Raw genomic sequence first — 12945 nt, 5'->3', positions numbered from 1 at the left:
GGAAGATGTAGATATACCTCAAAACCTTGATTTGTTAAACAAATGGACTATTCTGAAAATAGCTATTAAAACCATTTATGATTATGGTTGGTTTGATAAAATCTCTCATAAACAGTTGATTAAAACAACTGAGTAATCTTTGGCTCGTTTATTAAATAAGCGCGATATTGATTTATATAAATCTTAGTATAAGTTCTTCCATATTGGCATGGTTCAAATCGCTTTTAAGCCTTTAACTCTTAAAGGGTTACCTGAGACTTTCTTGGCTGCTTTACGAGATGCAAGAAATTTAAATTTTTGACAATCTTTGATGGGTTCGATTGAATCTACTATGGCCTATGGTCCAGTCTATTTTAATACTCAGCCTAATTTACAGTTATCTTTGACTGATTCTAATATTTTAGATGCTTTAACTTTAAATGTTAAAACGCATGGTTATAATTATGCACCTGGATCTGAATTGATTTGTTTATCTTATAGAATCTATTTTAAATTGCTTGCTACTTTAAATCCAAGATGTAAGTTATATGATTCATCTGACCAAACTATTTTAGTAGAAACCAATTTTGCTAAGTCTAAGGTCACTACTAGAAGACCTATTAAATGGGAAGAAATTAATTTTCCTACTACTTGGACTTTGGATTCTGTTATACCTCCTGAACAAATGACTGATGCTATCACTAATTCAGAATATTCTCATATTACGCAGATTTCTTACGGTAAGATTTGCATTCAGTTTGATGAAAAAAGTGTTCCTTATAATAGACATTCATTTTCGGATAGAAGATCTCTGACTATTCAGCATATTTCGCCGATTGAACCATTATATGGTCCAGCTCGTAATCGTGTTGCTTCTTTGCATACTTTATCTTTTGTTATTTCTGATAAAAATAAGATAAAAATTGATCCTCGCTTGAATATTGTTCGAGCTAATGATAAATCATCTGATATTTCTGATAAGGATGTTCCTTCTGCATCCGAAATGGATTTTAACCCCAATGATACTTAATGATGAATGTACACCAAATTGATTTCAGCCCAGGTTCTCTAGCACGAAAGTATATTCGAAATGAATTTTCTAGTGATAAATGGAACTGGTTTAAAACTTGGGTTTTTGACACTTATAGTGCTGACGACCTGAATAATATTTCTCAAGAATTTTATGAAATGTGTGCTTTGCATAATCATATTATGTTCTTTGTACCCTGGTTTATAACCACCTATTTGCCTTTATATATTAATGTTCTTGAACGATCTTATAAAGATGAATCTGAGAATATTATCAAAGCAATTTATCCTCCCCAGGCATCTTTTATTTTACCAAATAATACTGGTATTACTTTTACTGCCTTTCAAAAATTTGTTGAAGAAGATGTTGGAGCAGTCAACATCAATGAAATTAATAATTTGATTTCTCAAAATAATTATTTAGGACTTTATGTTAATGTTTTGGGTGAACATATCAGTTCTCTTGATAAAAAATTAGATGAACTAACTACTTTGATAATTTTAGAAAAAAACAGATTGAAAACCTCCTGAGTAAGCTTCTACTTCAAAACAAATTTCAGAGCTTTCTACTCATGTCTAACGACCGCCTGAGATTTAGGATTTTGTTTTTAAATCTCTTTTTGATTTAGAAGAACTTCTTGATAAAAAGTTTTCTTAATTCAGTGCTTAACCTATGGATCTGTCTGAAACTTTTTCGAATGAATTAGAACAAGATTTTGATTATAAAGAGCATGTCGCTTTAGAATTTAATAAACTTCGTGGTTATCCAAAGAAGAATACTGGTAATACTACTCAGTTTGCTCATAAGCCCAGCATGCAAACTTATTATTATGCCAGACCAACTCCTCAAGAAGTGCTTATAGAGGAACATGACTGGAATCAGACCAATACCTCGTATAGTGGATCTGAGATTTATGAATGAAATCTTGATGGACTGATTGATAGACAGTTGACTATTCTTGTTCATCGTATGCTTATGTATGCTACTATCTGTAAAAATGTGAAAAATACATATATAAATATTTGCAAAATGATAATTACAGGTTTTACTGGCCAACTCCGAGGTTGGTGGGATAATTATATGAGTGTAGAAGCGAAAGCTGCTGTGGTAAATGCTACTACAGATAACGAAGGTGTTTATAACTTGGGCATGACTTTAGTCAGAAATAGGGAAGATACTGTTTATACCTTAGTTTTGACCATCTTAGAACATTTCAATAGATTTACCAATCAATACACGACGGTTCTCTCCTTATTAAATGGTCTACGATGTCGACATTTAGGAAAATTTCGATGGTATAAAGATACTTATATGATTCGGGTGATGGAACTACCCGAAAATGGTCTTGAGTATTGGAAAGCTAAGTTTATAGACGACATTCCTCCTTTATTTGCGGAAAGAGTTAGGAAAACCCTGAGGGATACACAAGGGGTTATTTCGTATAGATCCTATACTTATGTTAAGTTGATAGGAGCCTGCACTCAAGAAGGCATAAACCTGTGCAACGAATTGAAGCTATCTAGACAGCTTAAGATTGATAAGCTTAGAGAAAGATCTCATCTAGGAGACTTCTGTACCCAGTTTGGATTACCTGATTCAGCTAAAGGTAAGCAGGCTAAACACAGAGATTCTAGTGGTTCCACTCCTGATAAACCTTATAGGAAGAAAAAGTCTAGGCGAAGGTCTAGAGAAGAACGAGAAGAGGAAAGAGCTCATCGTAAATCTAATAGATTTACAAAAAAATGGTACATCTAATAGATTTATTAAAAGTCTGTACATCATTTTTTATTTGTATTATCAAAGCAGTTAATTCATCTAATTTTTTTATCTAGAGAACCAATATGTTCACCCAAAACTTTAACGTAAAGTCCCAAATAATTATTTTGAGAAATCAAATTATTAATTTTGTTAATGCTGACTGCCGCAACATCTTCTTCAACAAATTTTTGAAAGGCGGTAAATGTTATACCCGTATTATTAGGTAAAACAAAAGGTGATTTAGGTGGGTAATCAACCTTGATAATATTACCAGTTCCATCTTTATAAGATCGTTCAAGAACGTTGATGAATAAAGGTAAATAAGTGGTTATAAATCATAGAACAAAATACATAATTTGATTATGTAAATCACAAGTTCCATAAAACTCTTGAGAAATATTGTTTAAGTCATCGGCACTATAAGTGCCAAAAACCAAGTTTTAAACTGATTCCATTTATCACTTAAACATTCATTCTGAATGTACTTTCTGGTCACAGAACCTGGGCTAAAATCTATTTGGTGTACATCCATCATCAAGTATTGTTAAGATCAAAATCCATTTCGGGCTGAGAAGGAATATCCTTATCAGAAATATTAGAAGCAATATCATTTGTATGAACAATATTTAAACGAGGATTAATTTTGATTTTATTAACAAACCTATCACTTTGATCCACAGATATAATCGAAGGTATAGTATGTAGAGAAACAACACGGTTACGAGTCGGGCCGTACACATGATCAATGGGGAAATATGATGCATAGCAGACAATCTTCTAGCAGAAGAAAATGAATGTCTACTAAAAGGGATATCATTAAATTGCATACAAATCCTACCATCAGGATTTTGAGTGATATGAGAATACTCAGAATTAGTGACTGCATCCGTCATCTAGTTTGGATGGATAACCGACTCCAAAGTCCAAGTAGTTGGAAAATTAATTTCTTCCCATTTTATAGGTCGCCTAGTAGTGACTTTAGATCTAGCAAAATTAGTTTCTACTAAAACAGTTTCAGCAGATGTATCATATAACTTGCATCTCGTGTTTAACGTAGAAAGTAATTTGAAATAGATTCTATAAGATAAGCAAATTAATTAAGATCCAAGTGCATAATTATAACCATGCGTTTTAACATTTAAAGTTAAAGCATCAAAAATATTAGCATCAGTTAAAGATAACTGTAAATAAGGCTGAGTATTAAAGTAGACTGGACCATAGGCCAAAGTAGATTCAATCGAACCCATCAAAGATTGTCTAAATTTGAAATTTCTAGCATCACGTAAAGCAGCTAGAAAAGTCTCTGGTAACCCTTTAAGGGTTAGCAGCTTAAAAACAATTTGAATTATGCCAATATGCAAGAAATTATACTGGAGTTTATATATTTCAATATATCTGTTTTATTTAACAAACGAATAGTCTGTTCTGACGAATTTAACGCCAAATATTGTTCCGTAGTTTTAATTAACTATTTATTAGATATTTTATCAAACCAATCATAATCATAAATGGTTTTAATATTAATCTTTGGAATAGACCATTTGTTTAACAAATCAAGATTTTGAGGTATATTTACCTCTTCCAATCTAGTACTCTTAGTACTCGTTTCTCCAAGATCCATGAAAAGAAGAAAATATATATGTCGTATACTTCACATCAATCTCATATGTACCATGAAAGTTCCTAGGCTCTGATATCAACTAAACAGGATCTCAGAAGACGGGCGGTATTCCACGCGGTCATCTTAAATCTAGCTTGTTAACATCCGAATTCAAAGAATAAATCCGAATCAAAAAATATACAAATTTTTATATAGTGCATGCTTATCGTGACCAACAACACTAACCTATGGTATGAGTGTCTATGATCGTCGATAGTATAGTAACCCAACTAAAGGTTGGGTCGTGTCCCAAGGAAGTGATTTTGAGAATTGGTAGAAAAATAAAATTAAGCTCTAACTAGTCATAACTAAAGACATTAACGAACAAAAACATGGTAAATTAAAGGGGGTGACACGAAAGTATCAAATATCAATTTGGGGTTTTTGTCACAAGTAGTAAAAATAGCAAAAATTAACAAGAAAATCAAGTATGGGGAAATGTTCTTGAGGTGTGACCGCAATACAAGTTGAGATAAGTTGTTGGGTACATGCTTTTGGAAGGAAATTTGTAAGATAATAGTGACTAGACTAAGCTTTAAATGGAAATAAGTTCCCTCTCGGGCAACTTATCTCGTGGCAAATGGGTGTGTTCCTCTCGGATACCCATTTGCCACATGAAGACTAGCCTACGCCTTACCCCACTCACTCTCTCGAGCTGAGTGTTAGGATATGGGACTAGGGCTCACCCTCTCGGGCTGAACCTCATGTTGACCCACTCCTTAGGCCATCAGTCTAGTGGTCTTGGTTTCGCGGCCTCCCTCTCGGGCAAGCCGGAAACACATGGGTGACTTTGTATTTGCAACTACAAACCCTTTAGATTAAACCACAACCACTAGGTGAAATCACTATTAAACTACATCTAACCTATCAGCAAGTAAGACCCAACAATAATATCAACACATATTTGTTAAATCACACCCCAAGAATGGGGGTTTTTAGCCACACATCAAGAAATAACAAAATACACCTAAAATGTTAGTAAAATCAAATGTGTATAAGAAATTAAACCTTGATTTAAGAAAAGGAAGAAGAATGGAGAAGACCCACTTCCAACTCGGGGAAGATGTAATCCTTCTTTCTTCAAGTCTCCCACAAACCCTCTCCAAACTTGAGAGAAAAATATCCAAAAAGTACTATTCTATTATGAAATTAAAATAAAAGTCCGACTCTTCTAAAATTAATAATAAGTTCAGTATTTATAGACTTTAGAAAATAGTGCTGGCGGATCTTTCGACGAGGTTAGTCGATGTCGCCGAATGACTCTGCGACCCGCCCTTCTTCTGTTTCATCGTCGTTTCGTGCTTCCTTTCAGCATCCTCACGTTCTGGACATGATAGTCCTCAGTCCCTCAGCCTTTGGTCTGTTGAGAGACCGGGGAGAAGGACCCTGTACAGGTGGTGTTGGGACCACAGTCTGAGCTGAAGTTGGGGGAGGAGGCGGAGTTTGAGGCATCCAAATCCTAGATAGGTCATGCATCCCCTTGGAATGAAGCTCTGCTATACGGGCATGTAGAAGTTGGTCATCCTCAGGCCCAGAGATGGAGGCCTGAAATTCCAGGGAATCTCCCTCATTGTTTGATGAGGTGAGGTGAGTCTCATAGACTCTCTCACTGTCGAAGCTGACCTCCGGTAACTCTACCATGGGCGCCTTTCCCTTTCCTTTGCCTTTCCCTCCCTTTGTAGAGAGCTTAGATGCCTTTACCTTGGATGCAATTGCATCCGCATTTATCACAATTACACTTGCCCGCTTGTGCGGCAGCATGTCTCTTCCTGACACTTTGGGTCTATCCATTTATGTAAAACAAATATAAACATGTTAGAAATAATTCAAGAAAGGTGCAGACAATTAGTTGCAGAAAGACTTGCCAAACCAGTTGGCGAGTCGCCGAGTCACTTAGGCAAGGCAAATCGGGCTCGCTGAAAGTACTAGTGAGAAAATTTTTAAGAATCAAGAGAGGTCGACGATGTTCAGGGCCATTTAGTTAATCGCCGACACTAATCGGCGACTAGGAGTAGCCCACAGAAATTTACAGTGCATTTTAAGGGTTAGGGGTGCAGAATGGGCGATTAAGAATACCTTTCGGCGAGTCTCCGAGTGAACTCGGCGAGCTCATGCATCTCACTGAAAGTTATAGAACAAACTCAACTACAATTTGAAATTAAGAGCAATATGAGGGGGACTTTGGCGAATCACCGAACCACTCGGTGAGCTCGACATAGCTCGTCAAACTGCCCAACGTGCAAGTTTTCAACACCAAGCTTCAAAATCAAACCCGCAGCCCCTGAATTCAAAATCAAACACAAACTCTATTCAATTAAAGGCAAACCCATACGACCCATGCCCTCGAGGTACTCAAACTTCCCCTAATTTGGCTCCGAAAAGCAAGGAGGCTCAGCAATGACTCTTGAACTCGACTAGATCAACGAAGCGCTAGAGGCTGATCCTGGTTACCTGTATCTGTATCATGAAAGATGCAGGCCAAATGACATTAGTACATGGAATGTACGAGCATGTTAAGCTTGAACTGGAACTGAAAGAAACACTTACTTTGTCTCAACTCTACTCAACTTATTTCAATATAAAGCAATAATAAAGATGCAGTATAAAGAAAAGCTTTATCAGTAGATAACAACTCAATTTATTAGAAAATACAATATAAACTTTGTTAGTATATATAAAGATACAAAATAAGCCCGTGGAAGATTCTCTAACCGACAACCAGCACTATGGGTTATGTGATGATACAACGTCTAGCCCATGCTGTCAGAACTGTCTTATACTTTACCGGGGTATATAACCTACTACTAACTGGATCTACTACTCTATGCTAAAAAGCATTTAGTAATCATATAAAAAGTATGACCCTTTCTACCCACGTTGGCTACATGGTTTATGGAGACTTTGAGTTATCTGAACTCGTCCCTATATCGGTGCTCAATACTACTCCTAAAATGTAACTATCTCATATGTTTAAAAACATAACTCTTTCTGTGGTTTGAGATTATTACTCAAAAATCATTCTCTTAAAAGAGATGGTACTAAACCTGCTCATGAAAACTCTTTTGGAAATCGGTGTTTCCTCTCATCTTAAATGTTAAAACATTTATTCTTGGGAATACTTAGTTCCTATATATTATTTTAAAGAAAATGAACGCAACTCTGTTCTTCCTCAAACTCAATGTTTAAGTCTTAAAACAAGTTTAAAACGATTGTAAAAGACTTTTTGAAAAGAATCGAAGAACTCTCTAGACTTAACTCTTAACTCTACCTTGAATTAGAATTATGAATTCAAGGTTAAGATTTTAATAGGAAGGATGTCGTGATGATTAGATGAATTTCAGATAGTAAATCATGAAAAATGGTTGAAAAATACTGTCCGGGGAGCAAGTCTGTGACGCGGAGATGCATTATAATATTTGGTTGTGAAATAATTTTTGAAATAGTGGAGTCCGTGTTCTCTCCGCATCACTTTTAAGGAACAGGTCGATGATGCGAGCCTGGTACTTTATTTTCTGTCCGACTTTTTCTTTCTCATTTTCTAACCCCAATTCACCTAGAATTGAATGGTTTATTCCCCAATCACTTAGATTCGAATACCCAACATTAGTATACGATAATCTACTCAAAACTACCCTTGAAACACTAACACTTATCTCAAGAATTCATCAAAACCTCAATAATCAAGATTTTGAAAGAAACTTCAATTAAACTCATCAAGAACTCAAATATTTTAACGTCAAGAACGAAACTTCAGTGAAAATAACATGATTGGCGCATGGGTCAAAGAAATCAACGCTATGTGAACTTACATATATCTTAGGGATTAAGCCCTTGGCAAAACAACCTTCGATTCGCAAGCAAAATTGAAGAACACCTTGACTTTTCTCCTTTTCTCCTCTTCTTGAACTCCTCTCAAAAAGCTAGTGTATTTTAGGATTTGTAAAACTGAACCAAATCAGATTAGACCTCTAAATATTACCATTTTTCGTTTTAAACTGATTGGGTAAGGAAAAGACAAAAATACCTTTCATATTTTTGGATAACTTTCCTTAACTGGACAACTTGACTTCAAACGGGCATATTTCCCTCATACAAGCTCAAAAATTAGAAAACTCGATGGCGTTAGAAAGAGGATTTAAAGACCTTTCATTTGATATTTTATTGGCCACCTAAATCATCCTGTACTGAAAGTTATGGCCGTTTGAAGTTGACCCAAAACTTATAACTCAAGCATAACTAGCAAAATTTCAGATTTGACTATTTCCAATTTAGTTCTTTCTATTATTAGCTCTTTCAAATAGCGAGGTGTTACAATATCTCCCCCTTGGGAAAATTCATCCTCGAATGAGATTACTCTAAGTAGACTAAGGGTGGTAACACCTAACACCCAACTCAAACACTCAATTTGCAAAGCAACACAACATTTCAACTAAAATAATTGCCAAGAAAAGGATTAATACCTTAATTTGGAATTTCTCTGGATGCAAAGAGATGTGGGTATCTCTTCTTCATATCCTCCTCAGTTTCTCAAGTAGTTTCCTCAACAAACTGATTCCTCCATAAGACCTTGACTGATGCTACCTCCTTGGTTCTCAACTTGCGAACCTGACGATCTAGAATCTGAACGGGAATCTCCTCATAAGATAAGCTATCCTTAATACAAATATTTTTAGTCGGTATAATAAGAGAAGGATCACCCATACACTTTTACAACATTGAAATGTGAAGTACCGAATGGATTACTGCTAACTCTGACGGTAGCTCCAACTCATAAGCTACACTACCAATCCTCTTGGATATCCTGTAAGGACTAATATACCGGGGACTAAGCTTCCCCTTTTTGCCAAATCTTATGACACCCTTCATGGGTGAAACCTTCAAGTAAACCTAATCATCTACTTCAAACTCTAAGTCTCTTCTCCTAACATCTGTATAGGATTTCTGACGACTTTTTGTTGTTTTCAACCTCTCTTGATAATCTTCACTTTTTCCATAGCTTGATGAACGAAGTTTGATCCTATCAATCCAGCATCACTAACCTCAAACCATCTAATAGGACATCTACATCTTCTCCCATAAACAGCCTCATAAGGAGCCATCTGGATGTTAGAATGATAACTATTGTTGTAAGCAAACTCTATGAGAGGTAAGTGATCATCCCAATTATCTTTGAAATCGATCACACACACCCTTAACATATCCTCTAAAGTCTGAATCGTATACTTTCTTGACCAGTGAGGATGAAAAGCAGTACTCAAATTTACCTTGGAACCCAAACCTTTCTAGAAAGAGTTCCAAAATTGTACGGTGAATTGCGCACCTCTATCTGAAATAATAGATACTGGAACTTCATGAAGTCTGACTACCTCTTGAGTATATAACTTAGCATAATCTTCTGTCGAATGTGTAGTCTTTATCGGTAAGAAACGGGCTGATTTAGTCATTCGATATACAATCACCCAAATCGAATCATGCTACCTGCGAGACCGTGGTAAACCTGTAATGAAATCCATATTGATACTATCCCACTTCCATTCCAGAATATCTATGTTCTGAGCCATACCATCAGGCCTTTGGTGCTGTACCTTGACTTGTTGGTGATTCGGGCATTTAGCAACGAACTTTTCAATGCCCTCTTTATACTACTCCACCAATAGACTTCTCTCAACTCGCGATACATCTTTGTGGAACCCGGATGGAAAGAATATCTGGAGCTATGAGCTTCCTCCATGATCTTCTCTTGCAGGTCATCCACCTTAGGTACACATAATCAAGCTTGATACCTCAACACTCCATCTCCCCCTTGTTCAAAAGCCATCACTTTTTGCTTATGAGCATTTGCCATTAATCCAAGCAAAATAGGATCTTGGTCTTATTTCTCTTTCACTTCAGACACTATTGATGATTCAACCCCATTCATCACCACTACTCCTGATTCATTGGAATCTATTAGTCCAAGTCCTAATCATTCAAGTCTATGCACATCTTTGGCTAACTCTTTCTTGTCTTCCTAAACATGGGAAGTACTATCCATAGACAACCTGCTCAAGGCATCAACAACAACATTAGCCTTACCTTGGTGATAAAGAATACTCATATCATAATCCTTGATTAAATCCAACCACCTCCTCTGTTTGAGATTAATCTCTTTCTTACTAAACACATACTGAAGACTTTTGTGATCGGTGAACACATCTACATGAACACCATAGAGATACTGATGCCATATTTTCAAAGCGAATACTACAACAGCCAACTTTAGATCATGGGTTGGGTAATTCTTCTCCTGAATCTTAAGCTGTCTGGAGGCATAAGCTATAAATTTGCCATTCTGCATTAACACACAACCCAGTCCAACTCTGGACGCGTCACAATATACCATGAAACCTTACATACCCTCTGGTAAGGTCAATTCTGGGGCAGTAGTCAACCATTATTTCAATTCCTGAAAGCTTTTATCACAAGATTTAGACCATTGAAACTTAATTGTTTTCTAAGTCAACTTAGTTAGCGGGGATGAAATAGATGAGAACCCCTCGACAAAGCTTATATAATAACCAACCATTCCCAAGAAACTCCTAATATCAGTTGGAGATGTGGGTCTAGGCCAGTTCTACACTGCCTCTATCATTTGAGTGTTAATTCGAATCTCATCAGCGGAAATAATATGGCCTAATAATGCTATTGAATCAAGCCAAAAGTCACACTTAGAGAATTTAGCATACAACTTTCTATCCTTGAGAGTTTGAAGAACTATTTTGAGATGACTAGGATGATCTTCCTTATTCCTCGAATAGATTAGAATGTCATTAATGAATACAATAACAAACATATATAGATCTTGAATACTCTATTCATAAGATCCATGAATGTTGTAGGAGCATTAGTTTGGCCGAAAGACATAAACAGAAACTCATAATGACCATAGCAGGTCCTGAAAGTTGTCTTAGGGAAGTCACTTTCTCTTAATCTCAACTGACGAAAGCCAGATCTGAAGTCTATCTTAGAAAAACAAGTGGCACCCTGAAGTTGATCGAAGAGATCATCAATTCTCGGAAGAGAATACTTATTCTTGATAGTAACCTTGTTGAACTTACGGTAATCTATGCACATTCGAATAGAACCATATTTCTTCCTCATAAATAAGACAGGAGAACCCAAAGGTAGGACACTTAATCGAACAAAGCCTTTCTCAAGAAGATCTTTCAACTACTCTTTTAACTATTTTAACACTGTTGGAGCCATTCTATGTGGCGGAATAGATATAGGACGAGTATTGGGAATAATATCTATACCGAAGTCTTCTTCTCTCTCAGGAGGGACTACGGAAAGATCAACTGGAAACTCACTAATAACTGAAACTAACTGAATAGGTGTTGTCTCAACACTAAAGTCATTAACTCGAACTAAGTGATAGATGCACCCCTTGGAAACTAACTTTCTAGCCTTAAGGTACGAAATAAAATGACCCTTAGGCACTGCTGAACTGCTCCCCCACTCTATAACTACCACATTAGGAAACTGAAACTTAACAACTCAAGTTCTACAATCGACTGAGGCATAACAGGCATGAAGAAAGTCCATACCTAGAATAACATCAAAATGTACCATGTCTAACTCGACTAAGTTAGCTATGGTGTCTGATGAGTCCACAAATTGGACTCATTTAGGGCTTTATTTTAATATAAATAGTGCCCTCAAATGCTTCTTTTGTCTCGATATCTGATCAAAACTCTTAAGTTTTAGGTATTTGAGATTTTAGTGGAAGCATGGACACTTAGGCGCAAAAAGGAACAGAAAGGTAGAAAAGAACGAAGAAGCTGAAGCCTGAGCATTGCCAAGCACACTTACTTGGTGATTCACCGAAGGGATTCACTTCGCCCTTTGTTCCAGTACGCGAAGCCTTGAAGGAGAAGGATAAAAAAGGTGATGAAAAGAGTAGTCGGCGCTTCGCCGAATATTTTTGCAAAGCAGTACTATACCGCCCAATGGTCCAGAACATGAAGATGCTGAAGGCAAGCACAAAACGGCGATGAAACAGAAGAAGGGTGAGTCACCGAGTCATTCGGCGACATCGACTAACCACGCCGAAAGATCCGCCAACACTATTTTCTGAAGTCTATAAATACTAAACTTGTTATTAATTTTTTAGAGTCGAACCATTATTATAATTTTCATAATAGAATAGTACCCTTTAGGGTATTTTTCTCTCAAGTTTGGAGACGGTTTTGTGGGAGACTTGAAGAATGAAGGATTTCGTATTCCCCAAGATGGAAGTGGGTCTTCTCCATTCTTCTTCCTTTGATTAAATCAAGATTTAATTTCTTATACCCATTTGATTTTAGTATCATTTTAGGTGTATTTTGTTATTTCTTGATGTGTGGCTAAAAAGCCTCATTCTTGGGGTGTGATTTGACAAATTTGTGTTGATATTGTTGTTGGGTCTTGCTTGCTGATAGGTTAGATGTATTTTAATGGTGATTTCACCTAGTAATTTTGGTTTAATTTAATGGGTTTG

At 36.3% G+C, this 12945-nt stretch overlaps 1 protein-coding gene across 1 annotated transcript; it reads left to right on the top strand.

Annotated features, from left to right (window-relative positions):
• Window positions 1-2038: 2038 nt before the first annotated feature.
• Window positions 2039-2764, top strand: LOC125829294 (uncharacterized). The gene has a single exon (XM_049508536.1). It carries the CDS (start codon window positions 2039-2041, stop codon window positions 2762-2764), a length of 726 nt encoding a protein of 241 aa, XP_049364493.1.
• Window positions 2765-12945: the final 10181 nt, after the last annotated feature.

The sequence above is a fragment of the Solanum verrucosum genome, unplaced genomic scaffold (genome assembly GCF_900185275.1).
Source record: "Solanum verrucosum unplaced genomic scaffold, falcon-dt-bn FXZP01000148.1, whole genome shotgun sequence".
Classification (NCBI taxonomy): domain Eukaryota; kingdom Viridiplantae; phylum Streptophyta; class Magnoliopsida; order Solanales; family Solanaceae; genus Solanum; species Solanum verrucosum.
Note: the sequence above shows the minus strand (reverse complement) of the source record. Positions and strands in the feature narration are given on the sequence as shown.